Source organism: Glycine soja, chromosome 7, assembly GCF_004193775.1.
Source record: "Glycine soja cultivar W05 chromosome 7, ASM419377v2, whole genome shotgun sequence".
Classification (NCBI taxonomy): domain Eukaryota; kingdom Viridiplantae; phylum Streptophyta; class Magnoliopsida; order Fabales; family Fabaceae; genus Glycine; species Glycine soja.
Genome location: NC_041008.1, coordinates 15,339,992 through 15,362,261, shown reverse-complemented (window position 1 = coordinate 15,362,261; position 22,270 = coordinate 15,339,992). Strand labels below are relative to the sequence as shown.

At 30.7% G+C, this 22,270-nt stretch overlaps 1 protein-coding gene and 1 long non-coding RNA gene across 3 annotated transcripts; both read right to left on the bottom strand.

Moving 5' to 3' along the window:
* Window positions 1–130: 130 nt before the first annotated feature.
* On the bottom strand, window positions 131–3,182 carry LOC114418896 (probable protein arginine N-methyltransferase 1). Its single transcript, XM_028384439.1, has 9 exons — window positions 2,892–3,182; window positions 2,758–2,768; window positions 2,424–2,579; window positions 2,259–2,322; window positions 2,012–2,154; window positions 1,816–1,903; window positions 1,413–1,528; window positions 1,112–1,262; window positions 131–611 (listed from the first exon to the last, which is right to left on the bottom strand). Exons 1-9 carry the CDS (start codon window positions 3,094–3,096, stop codon window positions 406–408), a joined length of 1,140 nt encoding a protein of 379 aa, XP_028240240.1. The 5' UTR covers window positions 3,097–3,182; the 3' UTR covers window positions 131–405.
* Window positions 3,183–14,954: 11,772 nt separating this feature from the next.
* On the bottom strand, window positions 14,955–18,010 carry LOC114417826. Of its 2 annotated transcripts, XR_003667941.1 has the most exons (3): window positions 17,844–18,010; window positions 16,683–17,048; window positions 14,955–15,507 (listed from the first exon to the last, which is right to left on the bottom strand). It is a non-coding gene; the product is annotated as an uncharacterized LOC114417826 (long non-coding RNA). The 2 variants fall into 2 exon arrangements; XR_003667940.1 differs by lacking the exon at window positions 17,844–18,010 and having other exon boundaries at window positions 16,683–17,415.
* Between the last annotated feature and the right edge of the window lie 4,260 nt (window positions 18,011–22,270).

The following is a 22,270-nucleotide window of genomic DNA, read 5'->3' as shown; positions in this document are numbered from 1 at the left end:
AGGCTAGGGGACTCGGCTCGTATAATGATTGCAATTTGCTAGTAATCACGTGGTATTAGGATTACACCAAAGTGTGTTGCAGTTTTCATTTAGTACAATGGACACTTATCAGTACAGCAGATTCAGATACTTCCCAAGCAAGGCTGCATGCATGTATTTCTTGGTGACATATCAATGTCATCCTCGGGGTAAGAGGGAAACAAAAAAAATTGTAAACAATAAATAGATTTCAAATTTTATCATTACATCGATAACATAATTGAGCAATGATGAGAAAGAATTCAAATAAAATAGCAAACAAGTTACATCCATCAAAAGGCAACCTCTATCTTAAAATAGAAGCAGCAAATGTCAATCTTACAAATTGGAGAACAATAGGAAAACAAGAGCCAATAAAAACCAGGTTCAACGCATCTTGTAGTACTGAACCCTTGAAACATTGCATCGCCTTCCATTCAATGAATACTTGAGCATTATATCAACATCCCGAGGATTTTTTTTATTTGGAGCAACAGTCATGCTCCCCACAATTGCCTCCCCCTCACAAACGGTCAAGACATCTTCTAGGTATAGGACTGTTTGTTTCCAATGTGTAGCTCGTGATCTTGGCCCTGCAAAAATGTTCAAGGTGAGTGGTTTAACAAACATGGCACAACCCCACTCAAATGGATTTCCCTCCCTGACAAGTATACAACAAAGACATCGTGTCATGAAAAACAATAAAATTCGTGGAAGAACACTTCCACACAAGTTTTGGCAACCATTTTTTGGAGAAAATAAATCCAGCATAGTTTCAAGCCAAACGTCAATTCTATTCAGTTTAGTTCAGAACAAATGTTGAAGTTTGATGAAACTTCTACATGCAAATTCTAAAACACCATTGAGCCAACTTATTCTTCATCCTTTCTAATTTTATTCTCCCCTTTCTCTATTTCAAGAAGTTAATAGATTTAATTTTATCAGGAAGTAGCATTTAGTGAATAAAATATATTTTTGCCAATTTAACAGATAACTTCACAGCAAGAGGAACTTTACTTGCATCTCTAAAACATGTAATACACAAAACCAAAGGCTCAAATAAAGAGAACTTAGGAAGTAGAAAGGAATTAACCTGTAGAGAATCCCATCAATTTATGACACTTTGTAAATGATACATCAAAATATGCAACAAGAGCGTGAATATAGTCGTCGCGTTCAGCTACAAGCTTAAAAGGTGCTGCAAATGAAGCATCTCCAGGAGCCATCTTTGAGATATCCATTGTCTAAACAAAGATGAACCAATCAGTGCATATCTTCCAAGCAAAACAAGAAATTCTTCGGCCAAATCAGAATGAAGAATTTACTGTTAAGATAAGAAATATCCAGTGCATGGTACAACATATATACGAAAAATCAGAGATTTATCAACCCACCTTGAGTAGCTGGCAGTTTGTAGCAATCTGATTCTGGTCAACTGTGTCAACAAGAGGCTCCATTATGGCTTGCTTCTTGATGCAGCTCATGTCAAATCCATATACATTGTTCCAAACTGATATAAAAAATGAAAATGCAGTATAAGTAAATACACTCAATAAACTGAATGTCATTTCTTTTTTTCATATAGAGTTAGAAATTCCAAGCTTAGTCAACACCATCCCATAGCAGCAATTGGCATCAATTCTTTAATTTTTTTCAAATGCAAAAAAGAATACAAGGAAAAAAATTATCAAGTTGCATGCCGGTTAGAGTAGCAAATAAGCACCAGTTTGGATGTCTAGTTAATTGCATGTATAATAGACTCGTATACTCCCATTTACAAGAAGGACAATAGCTCACACTCAATTTTATCTTCTTTATAGTCAGCATCTTCAATAGCAGTGAGATGTAGGGATGCTTTGTCTGGTAGCACAACTCCACCATCCACCTAGGCAAAAAGGAGAAAGTTTCAAAAATAATGAGCACACCAATCTAGTATAATCAAGTATAAACTAGTAAACTAAATATCTACCAGAGCAAGGATCACACAACTTACAAGCCATTTGTCACGAGCATAGAGCACAGAATTTAACATATTCTCAAACAACAAGAAATATCCCATCCATTCTGAAATAATTATATCAACTTTAGCAACTGGAAGTTCAATTTCTTCAATCTTCCCCTTCAAAACTGTTACAACTGTAGAAACAAAAACAACATTACATTAATTATGATGAATAGCTTCTGCAACTAAACCACATATACTGAAAATAAATTAGATGCAACATATTAAATGGCATCACCATTAGAGTAACCGTTAGCTTCAACAATCTCCTTCGCCATGTCAGCCATATGGGAGCACTCAACCTGAGTTCACAAATTTTAAAAAAATTCAATAACAATTTATAACCCCAGATATTATTGTGATTGAAAACAATAACAGGCTAAAAGGAAAGTCAGATACTTACCGCATAGACGTGTTCTGCCCCTGCTTTGGCACAAAATAGTGATAAAATCCCAGTCCCAGCACCAACATCAAGAACTACTTTATTCTTGAATAAAAATTTGTTCTGATAAATAACATTTTGATATGTCTTGGTTCTCACACTGTCCTTCAACATTTCCTGCAACATAGAAACAAGTTATGACATAGTACCTTTCTATTAAGTGTGAAAAAAAATTGAATATTTGAAATTTGTTTTTTTATTGTTATTCACAGAATTGCTTAGACAAGTAGCAAATCGAAGGAAAAAAAAAACTTGAAACGAAACACCATGCTGCATCTCAGTTGAGCACACTTACTTCGTGAATTCCTACAGGCACAAACACAAACAGAAAAAGTAAATGAGTTTATTTAAGAACAAAACAGCAACACAAAGTGTGACAGAAAGATACCCGGATGAAAAAGTAAAAACTTTATGTAATTGGGAACATACCAAAATGAGAGTAGGAATCGAAGTAATAGTCGGCGCTGGTTTTATCATCGGATTCTTCGATGTCGCACATGGATTGGTCGAGGTTGGAACTCTCGTCGACAGCCTCGTCAGCTTCTTCAAACCGAAGGTGGTTGCTATTCATGTCAGCGTCTTCCTTGCTTGAGGAGCACTGATTGTTGTTGCTGTTGTTCTTTCGCCGACCCATCAACCTCTTCTCTTCTCTTCACTCTCTGATTGCAAAATTAGGGTTTAAGGTTTAGCAATGTCACTGCTTTCCACCTTTTTGTCGTTGATTTTATTTATATTAAGCAATTATGCTTTCATAAATACTGATATATTTTTATCATTAAGTGAAATTTAATTATATTATACTTTTTATTTTATTTTTTTGGGTAAATAGAGATAAGATTTTTTTGACAAAAAAAGAGATAAGATGTGTTTTTTTTTTTTTTTTTATGTATATGTTTGCATTGAGAATTGAATTTAGGATTTCATGCATCTTACTGCAAATTCTCACAATTAGGTCATCTTAATGGTTTAGAGATAAGATATTTTATTTGGAAGGCAAAAGTGGTTCACAGATAAGATATGATGCTGTTAGATATTTATTTATTATTTATTGAAAAGTGTGATGTACTAATTAAAAAAATCTAATAACTTTTTTCCGTTGAAAATGAAAATTAGTTTTTTCATATATTTTTATATTTTTTAATAACTAATTAAAGAATTAATAAATACACTAATTAATTATGAGTAAATTATGATATTAAATTATTATTATAGTATTTATATATCTAACTTTTATCTATAAAATCTTATTTCTAATTATTTGTGTTCATAAAATATTTTTTATATGTAAACACGTCATGTCATAATTAAAATAGTTGTCCTGGTTGGAAAAGAAAAAGAAACGGTTCAGGTTTGCTATAAAAATAATCAATAATGCATTGGATCGATTCATATGCATTAACGGTTTATATTTATTAAAATATAAAACATTTAACAATTATTTTCATTAAAAAAAATAACTTTAAAAACAAAAAATTTAAACTAATATACTAAAAATAAAATAATTTTAAAATATCACAATGCAAATTTGATTTCATTTAACGTTGTATGACAATCATTTTTTAGTTGTATATTACACAATAGAAATATAATTATAATTTTATTGTATAGTAGTAAACAGAATCATATTTATATTGTGATTAGTGGTGACTAAAAAAATAATAAATAAAAATATGATTTGGTTGTGTAAGGATATTTTAAGAATATAAAATACAATGACAACAAGGAGGCGAGAATAGTAATTGAGAGGTGAGAATAGCTATCCCTTAAAAATGCGTGCCCAAAGCTATAGTTGAACTCAGGAAATATGTATTAAAAAAATTATATCAAAATTGAATGAATTCACGTTATAATTTTGAATTTGAGTTTTGAGTATTTAATTATATTATACACTTAAAAAAACATTTTTATTTATAATAATTATATCTAAAATTGATTTTTTTTTAAAAAAAATCTTCATGTTTTTATATTTTTTTATAAAATATTTAAGAAAACTAACATTTAGAAAATGTTTCAAAGAATTGGTAGATATTATATTGTGAAAAGTTTATAAAAATTATATTGTAAATAGTTAAATTTTCCCCAAAAGTGTAATGTGATGATAAATTGATCCTTAAAAGATTAAAAGTATAAATTTAGTCCATAAATTATAAAAAGTAAATAATAAATTATAATATTTAAGGACTAATATGATAATAAGTTATATTTTTATGATAAATTTGATAATTAAATTATAAAATTTAAGGATAAATTTATCATTAAATTATTTATATGACTAATTTATTATATTATTAAAAACTAAATTTGATTTTTTATTTTTTAGTACCAAATTTTCAGCACTCTTACTTTCAGGAAATAATTTTTTTTATTCTAAAAATTATATATACTATTTGAGACATCTTATGTTAATAATATTATAATTTATGATGTAATATTTGATTGTGTCATCAATTTTTTAGTTACCTTTTATGATTTAGAAAATAAAGTGTGTGTCATATCCGGGTAATATTTGATCTCCTTTAAAAAAAAAAACAATATCATATATATTACGTAAGAATTATCTAGTGTGCATAAAAAAATGAATAATATAAGAACATGAAGTAATTCTTATATTATATTATTTTGACCAACAATCAAACAACGAATATTATAAGAACTTATCATGTTCTGGAATGTATAACCATACGTTTCGAAAATTAATGCATGTTTGAAAAATACTTTTAGGAATTTAGAGGTTTTCCAGAAATTAATCTCTAGAATAAATTAAGTACATTCTGAAAAATAATTTTCAAATAATATTTTTAGTTATAATTGAAGAATTTTTAAATTTAATATCCAAAATATATTGAAAGCATCCTGAAAATAAATTAAATTTATGAAAATCATTTCATATATTTCAAAAATTAATTTAAGAAATGTAAAAATTTAGGATTAATTATGTTTTTAATTTTTAAAATTTTTTAAAATTTGATTTTTAGTTTTGAACAAAATTTTGATGGCTTAAGGTCCTTAAGCCTTTTAAAATTTTGATTTTTATTTCCTGAAACCCATTAAATAAATAAAATAATTGGGTTCAAATTTCTTTTAGGAATTAAAAGTCGAATATCTAAAAAGTTTAAAAATCTTGACTAATCAAACTTTTATTTATGACTGTAAGTTGAAGATGTATAAAAACTTAGGCCCCCTTCAAGGAGGTGGTTTTTCATTTGTATAAAACTAGTTTTAATTAATATAAAAATCTATTGACACATAAAAATAATTAAAAGCAAAAAAGAATTAACATGCTAAAAAATAGTAATAAGAATATTAAAAACTTTTGAAAAAATATAAATTTGTACAACAAAATTATATATTTTTAAAAAAATAACACAAACAAATATCACAATAACAATAATAAAGATATACAATATTAATGATGATAATAATAATAATAATTATATTGACGACAACAATAATGGTAAAGGTAGTGGTGGTGACGACAATAATACTAATAGAGTGATGATGTAGGGGTGGTGGCGATAGAAACAACGAAGTATTTTCTAAATTAAAAAATTAAATTTACAAATTTTTTTTCTTAATTTTAAAAATGTATATAAAACTATTTTAAAATTTACTTACAAACAAACTCATTTTCCCATGCACTTCAAGTCTTAAACGCCTCTTAAGTGGGTTGTGTACCTGTAATTCTCCTCAGCATTGAGGTATCCTGTGCTAAATAGTCTTCCTATATAAAAGCTCTTAAAAATATAAGTAAATATCCTATTTAACAAGTAGAAAAATAAAATTTAAATAACATTTAAAAAAGCTATCTAGAGGAGCTTTTTTTGTTACTTAAGCGGGGCTTATTTTTATGGGATACTATTAAAATCCTGCCGTGCACAATTTTTTTTTCTTTTCCTTTCTTTGTTTTGGGAGAAACAATGGTACGCTCAACGGCTAAGGGATGCTAGTAGTCATGATAACTAATGTTATACTGAACCAATTATTACAGTTTCCTATGGGTACACAAGTATCTTGTTACTAACACCTGCCCCATTATTAAGCAATTGTAGAAAAATCCATTTATTTTATCCTCAGATGTTTGTTAAGCTATCAATTTTGATCTCATCCCATTAAGGTAGTTGAACCTAGGTTTGATTTTCACGGGTTTAGGTCAGGAAAACGCTCATGGACTAAGGTCTTAATATTTACCTTGATTGTTAAATAGTCGAAGTCTAAACTCCAATGCTAATAATTAACAAGGAATGGATAAAAAACAATTATTGATGTAAAAGTTAAAATACAAATATTGTAACTATTATAGAATTAGATCTCTGCAAAACAAAACAAAAATGATTATGGAAACCACAAGAAATTCAATTAGAACAAATACAAGCTTTATAGAGCTTTAATAACTTATCTAATATGCCAACTAATTTAGTTACATTAGGTTATAAGGATATAACAGAAACTTCACTAAGCTAACACCCTAAGACATAAAGTCCTAAGCCGACTATTAAAAATTTCTTCACCTTGGATTGACTTTAATTATCTTCCACAACCTCCAGAATTTTCAAATAATGTTTGAACTTAGGCATTGGTAGTGCTTTGGTTATGTCAGTTGGATTGTCTTTAGTGCTAATCTTCAAATTTATCTCCCTTTTTGTCATAATTTCCCTCACGAAATTGAGCTTATATCATCTATATGTTTTTTTCTTTTATGGTACACTTGATTTCTGGCTAAGTGTATACCACTTTGATTGTTAGAAAACACCTTAGGGTATATGCTTTCCTCTCAAACTCATGGTCATTCCTTTCATCCATATTGCCTCCTTAATTGCTTCGATAACAACAATAAATTTAGCTTTTGTAGTGGATAAGGATACCACATGTTTGAGATTACACTTTCAGCTCACAATGTTAACATAAAACTTAAAAACATATCATGTTAAAGACCTTCTAGTGTCCAAACAACTACCACAATTTGAATCAACAAACCCAGACACTTGAATTGCCTCCATGCCTTAAATACAATAAGCCAATTTTAGATATTCCTTTCAATTATATGAAAATCCACTTCACAACTTCCCAAAGTAGTTTTCCTGGTTTTCCCATGTACCGTTGACCAAACTCATGACTAGGGATGAAAATGGGTTGGGCTGGGATGGACCAGACCCTACCTAAGTCTGATTTAGGTTGTTTTATATTTTTATAGTCCAAGCTTAAGCCTATTACCCTTCACGAGCCTATTTTAGGCCTTAGCATGGCCTTTGTATAAGTCTATTAGGCCCGTTAACTCATTAAAACAAAACCAAAGTCTTTTAACCAAAAGAGAAGGCATGTTTCATATTAATAAGTGGAGAAAATATTATTTTTTAAACAAAACCAAAGATTTTCATCAAAACAATAAGACAAATTTAAACCACAAGATATAGGCAAAATTTACCTACAAATATTATATGTGACATGCTACCAAAGTCTTTTAACTCTCACCAAAAGAGAAGAGTTCATATTCTTGTTTTCCATGTATGCTTATACGAATTAACCTATTTCAAACATTAATTAAAATTATTCAAATCATCAAACTACTACAATAATTTTGTAATTTAAATGAAATAATTATAATATAAATCTATCATATTGATAATAATATTTTTATTATAAATATTATTACTAAATGGGTTGGACTGTCAGACTTAATAGGCTTTTTTAAGGCCTGTGATCTAACCTATTTAACTAAATAGGCTTTTTAAAAAGTTTGAGCTTAGTCTTATTTTGTTAAATGAGATGACCTAAGTCAGGCCTTAAACAAGCCAAGTCATAGGCCCCTGATGGGAAATCCTGCCTATTTCCACCCTTACTCATGGCATATCCCAAATATGGGCGAGTACAAACCATTTCATACATGAGGCTTCCTATTGCATTTGTATATGTAACTTTTTTCATACAAGAAACCTCGTCTTCAGTCTTTGGTGAATCCTGATAGGAGAGCTTAAAATGCTAATTCATAGGAGTCAACATTGCCTAAAACATATCCATGTTGAACCTTTTCAAAATCTTAGCTATATAGTTTTTCTGAGTGATGAATAAGGTTCCTTTGGACTTGTCCCTTAAGATCTACATGCCTAGAATCTTACTAGCAACCCTTGTATCCTTCATTTCGAATTCACTCTCAAGCATCACCTTTACCTTTTAATTTCTTCCTTGTTGTTGCAAGCAAGTAGCATATCATCTACATAGAGGAGTAAGTAGACAATAGCATCACACTCAGTTTTCTCCAAGTAAACACAACCATCATACTCATGCCTTTTAAAGCAATTTTTTAAAATGAAAGTACCAAACCTTTTGTACCACTGAAGAGGTGATTGCTTAAGGCCATAAAGGGACCTTTTTAGCAAGAAAACATTGCCTTCTTCACCTTTTTTGACAAAACCTTAATTGTAGTCGATTCTCTCATGCCGTGTGAAACCTCTTGGCATCAATCTTTCTTTGAATCTAGCTTGTTCCACCCCTGGAATTCCTTCCTTAAGCTTGAATATACATTCTTATATAAAGAACTCAATTCATCATTCATGGTTGCAATCCAATTTTGAGATTTTTTGTTATTTACAACTTCATCATAGCTTTCAAACTGGTCTCCTTCAAGTTCCTATGTTGCAATAAGAGAAAAGGCAACCATATTAGCATATCCAAATCTATTTGGTGCTTTAATGGTTCTTTGGTCTCTATCTCGAGCCAAGAGACAGTCTCGTTGATCCCAAGTAAGATCTTCAATATGCTTTTATTGATCAATTTCAAATTTTGTACTAGTCTCTTAGACTGTGAATTTTTGCAAAGGCTCCACCTTCAACTGAACCCTTTCATCACTGATCGAGGCCGTACCCGAATCAAATAAACATTAAAATGTAGTAACTAGGAAGTGATCCTAGGTCGTTTCCCAACGAGCAGTGACAAGCCAAATGTTCATAATATACTAGCAGTAACAGTAACAGTAACGATGGGGGGGGGGGGGTTGTTTGCTTTTGTAAATTAAACAGCGAATATATGTGAATTAGAAAATATCAGAATTAAAACACGTTGCTTCCCCTTGATTCACAAGCAAGTCTCTTATCCTAGGTTACGAGAGTTTATCCTTTATCAGTTTAACCACTTAATCCAATCCTAAATTAAATTACTAAGCGAAATTCAACATAAGGCATTCATTATGTGATTAAGCATCACATACACCAATTACTCATAAACGATCATTAAGCATGAACGTAAATTAAGCGCAGAGACAATTAATCAAGCACTAAGCATGCATGAATTAAAAGCAACAAATTCACAGTAATTAGTGAAGAGGAAAAACTAAACAGAATTTAACAGTAATAATAGAACCTCAAAGAGAACTGTGCTTGATCCTCAAGGGAAAAAAACGCTGCGGACTTAGCCTTCCATTAATCAAATAGAGAATGAAATTTTATTGATAAAACTAAAAGTCTGAACTGGAATTGAAAAAAAACGAAAATAAAAGAGAAAGAGAAGAGAGACTAAAACTAAAAACGAAGAAATAGAAGAGAGAGAGGAGAGAGAGAGAGTCTCCCGCGAGGGAGAGAGGGGGCTCCCTAAACTAGAACCTTGGTGCTGTTATATAGTTTTTTTTCAGCCCCAAAGCTTACAAATATGTTTTAAATCCAAGCCCATAAGTAAAATCAAATCAAATCTAGATAAGATAAGATAAGATAAGATCTAGATGAAATAATATCTAGATGAGATCAAATCTAAATAATATCTAGATAAGATAAGATCTAATTTTATAGAATAAATTAGTCTGCCCTCTTCAAGTCCAAGCCCAATTCTAGATTCAAGCCCAATGCTAGATTCAAGCCCAATGCTTCATTAATTCCTGAAATTAGATTAAAAACATCAAATTGGCTGAATGGGCCCAAATAATAAAACTGCCTAATTAATTGACAATTAAGACCAATCAATAATTAAAATGGTGCAAAAAGGGTTTAGAAAATAGAAGAAAATGATGGCACATCAATCACCTACCAACTTTTGATGTTGATGACTTGAGTCCTCATTGGAGTAATGCATTTTTTATTCCCTAAACACAACATCCCTACTTATCAGTACCTTGGGTTGCCCCTTTTCCATGCAACACAATTTGAACCATTTTACACTTTGAGGGTATCCCAAAAACATGCATTTTAGAGCCTTTGGTTAAGGCTTTCCGTGATTTACATGAGCATAGACCACACACCCAAATAGTCTCAGATTTTCCATGCTTGGAGGATGAACAGACCACATTTCCTCAATTGTCTTCATCCCAATAGCAATAAAGGGGTTTTTATTGATCAAATAAGCAATTGTCATTATTGTTTCAACCCAAAAATGTTATGCATAGTTAGCATTAGAAAACAAGAACCTAACTCTCTCCATGATTATCCTATTCATCATTTCAGTAAGCCCATTTTGTTGAGGAATTCCTCTAACTGTCTTGTGCCTAGTAATCCCATTTTCCTTGCAAAATTTATCAAACTCTTCAGATCAAAATTTCAACCCATTATGAGTTCTAAGTCTCTTGATTTTTCTACCAATTTGGGTTTATATTAGACTCTTCCATTCCTTAAATTTTGCAAATGACTCATCCTTGCTCTTACGAATATAAACTCATACCTTGTTGGAATCCACATCCCTGGTTTTAATTATGATAAACCATTAACAATGCAAATTGAAAGAATAATGGAGTTAAGTGATGACTAACATTCTGCTTAAGTGTTTATTACTTTGAGAAGAAGAGATGGTATTTCATTCTAAGGTACTCAAAATGATGCTCAGAAACGTTTAGTGAACTATTATTAGAGTTGAGAACTTAGTAGAATTCAAGAATCCCACTATAATAATGAAGTCTGTTTCACTTTGAGTACTTTTTTCTTTGCAAAATACTAAACAACAAGGCCTTACATAGAAAGATCATTTAAGGCTACATGAAGAGCATCATGGTTGAAAATGAATTTGTGCAAAGTCAACATCAGAATAATGAAGACCAAGACATTGAGTTCCTGAACATCAGAATAGTTCCGAAAGACTCAGAATGAATTATTTAAACAACATGAGAAGACTGAAATCTCATAGTTCTTCCTTTTCCATATGTCGCCACAATCATTGAAGGCACATCAGAAGGGAACAAATGTTTGCATAAAAATATGCAAGACTGTTGAATGATAAAGTTGTCCATAAGAAGCACTGATGGGAAGAATGATTGAAGAAAACCAATCAACTTGACCATGGACAAAACACTAACACACTAGCAACTGTATTTCTACTCAGCCTTTTTGAAGTAATCAAGTTTAGATTGCTTAAAGTTATGAAGAAGTGTTAAAAGTGATGAAGTCACACTACATCAGAATGGAACATCAATCTGAACTTCATCAAAGGAATTTATCAAGCATTGGTTCATTCTAATTAAACATCAGAATGGCTATTATGATGGTTCCTCATAATACCCATCAGAAAGATTCTTCAGAATGGTTCCTCATAATGGTTTTGACAGTTGTCACATCATTACAGTTTGAAAGTGATATTGCTTGTTCCAGAAGTATGACAATTGTGTGGAACCCTCTTCAATGGTATGTTTGACATCTTTTTAAGGCACTTTCAAAGGCTATGAAGAACCAAGTTGAAGCCCTTTATCTCATCAATATCTTGAACAAAATCTATGTGTGAGAAATTCATGTTATAGCTTCAACCCTCTTTATGAGAGTTACCCACTTTTGTATTGAGCTCTATAACTTATAATAACCTTAGTTAGAAATATGGAACCACATTCCTGAGTGAAATCCCTCTTGTGAGGAGAAATATATGTTCTTTGAGCAGAAAAATTGCAGACCCTATTTTTGTAAAACCCAAAAGTATCTAGTAAGAGTGAAATCTAATGGTGTAGGTTGCCTAAGAGAGGTTAGGTTTGATGTCTAATGGGGAACTGGCAAGATTATGAAATCCAATGGTTGCTAGTCAAGTTGTGAACTAGTTATGTTAGTGGAAATCTCTTCATGAAGGTTGAGGACTAGATGTATCTCAAAGGTTTGGGTGAAGTAATATAAAATTATGTGAGCATTATTTTCCCCTATCTCTTTTAGTTTGCTTTGGCATAGATTTGAAATTAGGTTTTAACTAAAAAACACTTAAATTGTTATTGTACATCTTAACTAACATAAACAAATTGGTTTTTGACAAAAAGTGTTCTCATTTTAATCTGATCTTTGAAATAAACGCGTTGGTCCATAAAAGAATTGTTTTTTCAAGAACTATTTTTTTTTCATCTTAATTAATTTGCATTTCTAATCTAAGTTCAAGATTGCCTTTAAGCTAAAATTGTTCTATTTAAAAATTCACTAGAAGTCTCTTTCTTCTTTTTCAAAAGTAATTAAAAGCTTTTCAAAAACCAATTCAACCCCCCTTCTTGGTATTTTTTTCACTTCATACCTTTATAGAGAAATCATCAATGAAAGATAAGAGGTCCTTTGCTCCACTATGTGAAGGAACTCTTGATGACCCCCACAAGTCACTATGAATGTAATCAAGGGTACCTTTTGTATGATGAATAACAATAGCAAATTTCAGCCTTTTTGCTTTCCCAAAGATGTAGTGTTAACAAACCTCCAATGCTTTAATGTTGTCTTTTACAATAGCTTCTGCTTGCTCAACTCCCTTAAACCTCCTTCGCTAATATGGCCAAGCCTTTTGTGCCAAAGGCTTGCTTGGGATTGATTTTCTTCAGAAACTGTAGCAACTATACCCACTAGAGTATTTCCTTGGAGCAAATACAACCTATGTACCAAGTTTCCCTTCATAATCACCATGGAACCCATTTTGACTTTCAAAACTCCACCTCCTACCTTATACTCGTAGTCTTTTGCATCAAGCATTCTAAGAAAAGTCAAATTTTTCTTCAATTCAAGTACATGTCTTACCCCTTGCAAGATATCCTAGTTACCCTATATACAAGTTTCATTTTTATGGAACTAATTCTAACCACCTTACATGCTTTATTATTCCCCAACAACACTTGTCCTCCATGGTTTTTAGTGTAAGAGACAAACCAGTCCTTATTAGGACATATGTGGAATGAACATCCAAAGTCAAGAACCCATTCATGATGAGTCTTTTCTACTGAAACACACATAACTTCAACACTTTCATAGCCTTCTGAAACCACATCTGCATCACCACTTTGATTCTTTTGTTCCCTACTCTTCTTTTTCTTTTTGTATTCAGGGCACTCTTTCTTGATATGATCCTCACTCCCACAAATGAAACACATTCTCTTGTTTCCATCTCTTGACTTAGATCTTGATCCTTTCTTGATCTTAGAATGCCTTTTTTGTGACATGCCCTCTATGTACAATCCTTTACCCACTTGATCTCTTCTTCCTTTACACATTTTCTTTAATTCCTTCATAGAAAAAGCAACTTGGACCTCCTCCAATGACAATGTATCTTTGCCATAGATGAATGTGTCTGAAAGATTATCAAATTCACTTAGTAGTGACCTGAGTAGAAGCAATGCCTGATCTTCAACATCAATCTTGATTTCAATATTCTCTAGATCAAGAATGATCTTATTGAAATCATTCAAGTGATCCTCCAATGATCTCCATGTTGACATCTTGAAGGTGTACAATTTTTGCTTCAAATATAACATGTTGGCCAAGGATGAAGATTTAAAAAACATCAAGACACTAAAAGATATCAACGATGGAGATTGAAGATATAAGTTATCTAGGATGAAGATTGAAGATAAAAAGTCATCAACGATGAAGATGACGACTGAAAGTTATTTAGGAAGTTATGAGTAGTTAGAAATTATCGTTAAGTACTAGTTTGTACCATTGCAATAAGAGTTGGAGCATGTAACACCCTTATATCCTCTTAAGTTCACGCGAAGCTCATAAGTTCACACGATATTTACGGATTGACAAGTTAGGATAATATTTTCAACCAACATTTCAATTCTAGATTTTATTTTCCTCTACATCCTTTTACTTTTTTCAATTTCTAACCTTACTTTTTTAAATCTCATTTCTTCTCAAAACTTTTACTATTACAATCCTTATTTCTTATTATTATTGAAATTACTATCAAAATTATCATCGAAATTTCTATTAGAACTATTATCAAAATAATATTAGAATTATCATTATAGTCAATATTATTGAAACTTATCACTCTTTTGTTTATAATTTATTCTCGTGATTGATCTTTGATACTAATAGAAGTTTAACACATAGGTCCATGGGGAAAGGCCTATCAAGAGAATAAAAGGTCTCTAAAGGAGGAATTGTTTAATTTCTTAAATATACTTATCGGATTATGTTTGTTAACGAAAATAAACACAAATTTTACGACTAACAATACGGTAAAAAACCATTGTACAATTTTCTTTCCGTGCATTTTCTTTTTTTCTTGTTACCAATCTACAATGTATAATTTAATTTTGACAACAACAGAGAAATGTATATACAACAAGTCAAACTCAAAAACAACAAATAACAACATTCATACACAAACATAATAACTACATCAACCCGAATCTGAATTACAAGACATAACACCATAATAAAAACTTTAAAATAAATAAAGGACTCTTTGCAACCAAGATACACGCCTTGAACAACACAAGTAACTTGATTTTCTTGCATTCAGCCACATTATCTTCAACTCGATTACTCACTACCGCCAACAATTCATTCACCATTTCAAGCATCTTACTTGCTTCATTTAATTCATCATTCAATTCCACATTTCTATCTTGTAATTCCATAATGTAAGCCAATTGCGATCCAACTATTGCTATCAATATGTCCATGTCATCAACATCATCACCCAATTCACACCACGCAAAATACCGGCAGAACTTAGTGCTCCCATCATATCAGTCACAACTAAGAAACTTCCTTCCGAGGTTCTTTGATGTATGAAGCTTGCATGAAACGCCACATGCATAAACACAATATGTGATTCATTTTCATTGACACTGTCACATTGCTAGACTCGGAAGAGCTAGAATTCTTCATTTAGTAACCTGTAACAATAGGATTAAATGAATGATACAGTAAAAAAACACATTTAATTTTGCATTGAGGTTTTAACACTATTAAATAAAAAACAAACACATACAATTGCAATTTTTATTTATTTAATAAAACATATTTTACAACTAAACATGTACAGTAAACCAAGAAGCCTATCCAAAACAGATCAAATCCAATAAAAATCCACAGAAGCGGAGAACCTTCTAAGAACTAATACACCCAACAGGCTCTGTACACCAACTCGAAAACAAGAGACCGAGCTTACACTTCCCAAGTAGTCAACTTTGGTCATAGATCCTAGACTCTAAACTAAAACAGATAAAGTGAAACTAGAATACAAAAAATTCATCAAATTCCTCCTACATGTAAGGTCAGTTGACATAATACACATAATATAGACAGGTTAAAATATAATATGTTGATTATGAAATCAATGGACCCATGGATTGTCTTCATTCTAACCATAATAAATCCTTACTAGATGTTATATCTTGGAAACTCCATGTGAAAAGATCATCAACAAAATTTGGTACAGTACAAATGTAAGTAGAAGAATACAAAAATGCATGAGTGTCTGCTTCTATTTTTTTTTAAAAAATGTCATTTAACACCACTAAATTTAAATACTTGGTTATTTTATATGAAGATGACCACATGATGTGAATGTTTATGTGCATCAGCTAGCATTAACAACATACAAGAAAAAGTGTAAAATTTGCAGCTAAATAATATAAAAAAGGCAAGGAAATATTAGTACTCCAAAATTTGTCATGACTAAAATTAGGGATTCGATTGGATAAGGCTTTGAAAAAAAAATTCATATTCTCATTTTCTTATTACCAATTCATTTTTTTCCTCCTGGAAAGCCTGTAAACGTTTCTACATTACTTTATTTTGTTTTAATTCTAACATTACAAAACAACACAAAACTTAAACCAATTGAGGAACAAATCACTCCATCTACAAACCCTTCAAAACTAGTTCAAACCCTAAACCCAAAACAAAATATTATTACCAAGTGCATCAATCATTCTGAAGGAGTAACATTTCAGTCGAAAAAAAGGAAACTCTAAGATATCCGCTTCGAATAATGCCATACCAACATCTAATTCATTGTACAAAATACTTCAACAAACTAAACCAATAAATGAAAAAAGCAACTTACGCGACTGCAAAAGCCCCCTGGAGAAAGCACACTACTTCTACGCTTCAACGCGTCTGAACGGAGCTTCTACGCTTACGGCGATCGCAGATGATAAACAAGCCGGAAAATGCAATAGAGCTTCATCTATCATTGTAGTGTCGGATAAAACCCTAACTCAAGCACAACACTCTACCAAATAATATAGTTACCATAATGCCCTCCCAATACTATAATGATTTTATGTTTAAAATTCCAATGTTGCCCCCCTCCTAAAACAATTGTTGTCACTCACAGACTCAAAGTTCATGACGCTCAAGCATGATGCGGAGACTAAGTCCATGTGACTTCAATGGTTTGGTGCACGTCCCAATGCTCACAAATGCCCCCCTGAACACAGAACTCTCACCAAAGGAAAAGCCTTTGAGAATAGACTCGTTTTAGTCCCTTAAACTAAAACTGTTTAGTTATATGATGACGAGGTTAAATATATGAAAAACAATAACAACAAAATATATCATAATGTATAAAAGTTATGCAAACTTTATTTGCTGACATTTAACAACGGTTGTTCTCTAGTTGGATTCAGACATATTTTTAGATTTAAAATCAATTGTAAAACGAAGTCCTTTTAAAACTAATAACAACATTTTTGTGGACTAATTAAATTTAATGAGAATTTTTATATTAAGAGACGAACTATTTGATTGAATTGTATAAAAAATGAGTTGTACCAAAAACAAAAAAAAAATTGATTGAATTAATGATTAATTAATTTTTAAGAAAGAGAAAAAAATAGGAGCTTAAAAAAATAACAGTAAATTTTGTTCAAACCTCATTTACAAAACACACACCTTCATTATTACTATACATGTAACATGGGATCATTTCTATTTCTTTCCTCTCCATTTCATTTCTAATCCGAATAAATTACTTAAAAGTTACTCTAATTAATTAAACTCTCCAAAATTGGGAGTACGTACAACAGGAATATAGAACTAACAATTCTACTTGTTGTATAAACCTATTTAAAAGGTACGAAAGGAATTGATAAAGTTATAATACAGCGGCGTGGTGCATGTTTCATTAGTGATGTCCCATATCATCGACAAAAAATGATTTATGAACACTAAAAGTTAATTTACGTCTATAAAGAAAAAGGGAGAGAAGAGTAATTGTACTTACCGTGGGTGATTACCTTTTAGCATACCTATAGGGAGGCGAATAATTGTGCTGATGGTCTGGCCAAGAGAGGAGCTTCCTCTAATGACTGTCTAGTGATTTTGGACTCGTGTACAAGCTTTCTTTTAGTTTCTTTTAATGGTGATGTAGTAGGAACTTCCTTTGTTAGGTTGTAGTTGTTGTTTTATTTTCATACAATACCAAAAAAAGAGTATTTATAACGAGTAATTATGATATGATAAAAAGAAATGAGATAAAAAAAAAAGAAGAATGTCATTTAGGTGTATTGACTGCATAACAATTCATATATTATTATTATTATTATTATTATTATTTATAATCTTAAATATATTTTTAATCTTTTTTAATTATTTTTTTTAATTTTAGTTGTAAGTTGACACTTTTGCAACTGTTGTCATTGTATGATATTTTATTTATTTTTAGTTCTTATAAATTTATATTTTTTAAAATTTTGATTCACGTAAGTGTAAGCGTGTAAATTTACGAAGATTATAAAAAAATTAAAATATAAAAAAAATTAAAATTGAAAAAACACAAATTTATGCACACTAAAAATTTACAATAAAACTTATAGAAATTAAAGTTAAAAAAACATCAACTTATGTAGACTAAAAATTAAAAAAAAATGAACTTACGGACCAAAGATATATTTAAATCTTTTTTGTAATTATTGTAATTGATTCTCTACTGAGTATTTTTACAAACTTCAATCCTTCATATTAATTATAAAACTAATCATTATTCGGAATTTAGTCATAATTAAAGTTATTTAATTTATCTCTTTTTAAGAATATATTTTATGAAAATTGAAATCAAATCATCTTTCATAAATTCAATGTATATTGTCAATTAAAAATACTCATTGGGTCATATATCATTGATTATATATATATATATATATATATATATATATAATCAATTGACTTCTTTAATATTCATATCTCAATAACTGCAAGTGGATTTCAACCTTCAATTTTAAAAAGCAAAATCTATGCACACCATACTACTGTAACATGATGGTAATGAAGTAACTAATTCTTTGATGAGTTCCAATGTAGAATTATGACTGTGGAACGCTTATTGCTAAGTTTGTGATCGAGATTGCCTGGTTGGCATGGAGCTGGACTTATGTTATTTTAAAGGAAGAAGAGGAATATATAACATGAAAACAAACCAATTGAAAGAAAGAATAGTAAACAAATTTAAAAGTTCTAAGTACAATTGCGAGAATACATATATAGAGAATATTAAAGGCGTGATAGATTTTATCATATGTGTTTTCTGATATTGGTGGATAAAACAACTTATTATGTCCATCATATTCATAGCCTTTGAGGAGTTTTCAGGTTCACACATGCAACATAGGGAATGCAATAACCATTTTTTAATCTATCGTACATGTGCGTTGGTCACAGATCCCGTTATCAGTATAGTAGGGATAAAGTTACGCCATTTGTGTGCAATTATTTGCTGGGATCGAGGGAGGGGGTGAAGAAGAGGAACACATGATTGAGACCTAGAAATTTCCACACAAAAAGGCAACTTTTGTAGGCTATAGCGACATATATAAAAAAAAAAAGAAAATAGACAAGCGCATAGTTACGAAGATCTGAATACAAAGGCAAGTGGAGCTAGAAACAAACTTTGATCATTTTATTGCACTAAGGTGGTGATCTTAAAAACCTAGCTTGGAACATGTATCATTAAGCACCAAAGAGTTATAGCATGTGGACACTGTTGGGCCACGTACATTTTTTGGCTTTTCAATTACAGTAAGCATTAAGACATTAACAACGAATTTTGTCACTTTGTGTGCGTGAGTGTGTTTGGGTGTTTGTGTTGTGATAAACCTATTCAAAATTATTGCATGCATAGTCAGAGACAATTGGCTGGCATGCTTGTGCAGATTGGAAACCCTACTTGGACTTTCTGATGAAGGGTATTTCCGATTTGTATTTGTTAACAGAAACGTGTGTACGAACACGGTAGGAATCGGTCATGCATGTAAGTTAAGCATATATAATGGATATAAAAGTGAGACTACGACACTTCCAATATATATATATATATATATATATATATTTCTGGAATATTACAAGGATATAAAAATGAAAGAAATTGGAAAAGTAGAAGGATGAGGGGGAAACAGAATCTTCAAATATTAATATGCCTAGTCTAATCCGACCTACTTAATATTATATACATCTCTTGACATAATCCTAGCATGACTAGAACAAAACTACCACGTGGCATGTCATCATTGGTCATATATCTTCTGAGAAGATTCATGCCCCTCTAATTGGGATACAAAACTATTGCAAATTCCATTTTATCTTGGTTTATTTCCAACCCCTATGCAAGAGTTATCCTCTTTTAATTTAACATTGTCAACTGATCTCCTTACGTTTTTCAAGGGCTTTGGACTAATTTTTTCTCCAAATGGATAATGTGATGGTTAGCCCTAATTCAAAGATAATTACAGTATTCAAGGACACAAATAATCAAGGTCAACCCACGTTTTAATGGTTAACCAAATACAATTAAATTTGTAATTGTTATAGAATAATTCTATCTTCTTACAATATATGTTACTATAAAAATTCTTAATGTAGAAAGTATTAAAAGTATTTTATGATTTTAAACCATACATATATAGTTAATAGGATTTATTTATTAATTAATTAAAAACTGTACCAAAAGAATGCATTAATTAAATATATTTAGTTTTCATTTACTGTTTTTTTATAAAATATTAAGAAGACTTACAATAGAATTTAAAATTATTCGTCTATATTCTTTATTTTTTTATGATTTTACCGACAAACAATAATCGCCTATGTTTTTGAAATGCCTTTTGGATTTAGTGAAAACACAGTCTTGGTTTTGTGCAAAAACAGTGCATATCTCGTACTTTTTTCATATATATTGGTGTAATTATCCCTTAGAATGTGTTAAAAAATTCTGTAAGTTGTGATTGTTTACCCTTATTATCTTTGCCTTTTTATTTGGACAGTGTTATTAGCTGGAGTAGTCAACTTATAAAAAAACTATGCAGAAAAATAAATAACATGCAAACTGAAGTAACCAATATCCATGATTCTATATATTTTAGATTTATTTTGTTTTGATTATATATTGTTATTCAAGTGATTTATTTTACAAAGTCGTGATCAAGTGACAATTGTCTTGGCCCTTCACTAGTTTCGATCACTTTGAGTGGACACACTTAGCTAGCTGTTAACAATTTGAAGAGCATACACATATCCCCTATCTCACGTATTAGTAGATTAATTACTAGATTCCCTGGTTTAGAAAACAAATTTCGTGTCGGAGGGAGGTCCAAATCAACTAATTTATTAGCAGTGTCATTGTAAACTTCCTCGTAGACAATGGACCATTAGTCATTTTCACAACGCCTGCAGATTATTTCATGGCTGCTTCCTTTCATGCTGGGACTCCGTTGGACTCCAATTCATACTATTACTAACACTTTCTAGGCAATTAAGAGCTTCATTCCCAACATTTACGTACTCTATAAAAATATGCCTCCTTTTTGTTCCACCTAACACACATTAATTTTACTGAATATATAATTCATAGTCAATTAGCCCCGATGGAAACGCAAGTTTGGGTCCTACGAAAGTAACATAAAAGTAAGAAAGTAAGACGTACATTTTAAAATATATACTAGTATGTAGTATATGTATAGAGAGAAAGCAGCAACTTATAACATTTATGTGAGTTAGACTTCTTTTTTCTTTGCTGCATATATCGTGAAAGAGACAATAAGAGGAGTTAAATTCTTATATAAAAGTAGTTTTATCATTAGATACATTTGGTGAATATCAGATAGATACATTTTTATGTACACATAAGAAGGGAATAACTTACCTATTGTTAGAAAATAATTGCTAATAATAATTTAAAAAAAGAATACACCAAGATTTATGTAAAAAAATCAAATTACAAAAAGTTATGAGGAAGGACCTGGGAATTAATTCACCATATCAAAGAATGGTGCAAGAGAAAATAAGAAATGCATCTAATGATGCAAACTCCCCGAAACACAATATATTTATGTATATAAGTAACCCTAGTCCATGAGTTGATAATAAAGGTTGATACCTCTCCCGCACTACAATTGACCCCAAATTTTCTCTCAAATTATTTCTTTATCAAGTGGGTTGCACAATGAACTTTCATGCTAGATCAAGAATTCGGGACACCAACTCTAACACTTCTATATTATGATATTTACTTAATTTTTTTTATTTATAGGTATAAAATATTCATTGATTTAATTTATTGATGATTTTTTTAAAAAAATATGTTTGATCGACCATCTTTTTATCAAGAATCTTTCATTTTAATTACATTTTTTTCATTCAATAGTTTATATTTAAAATCTT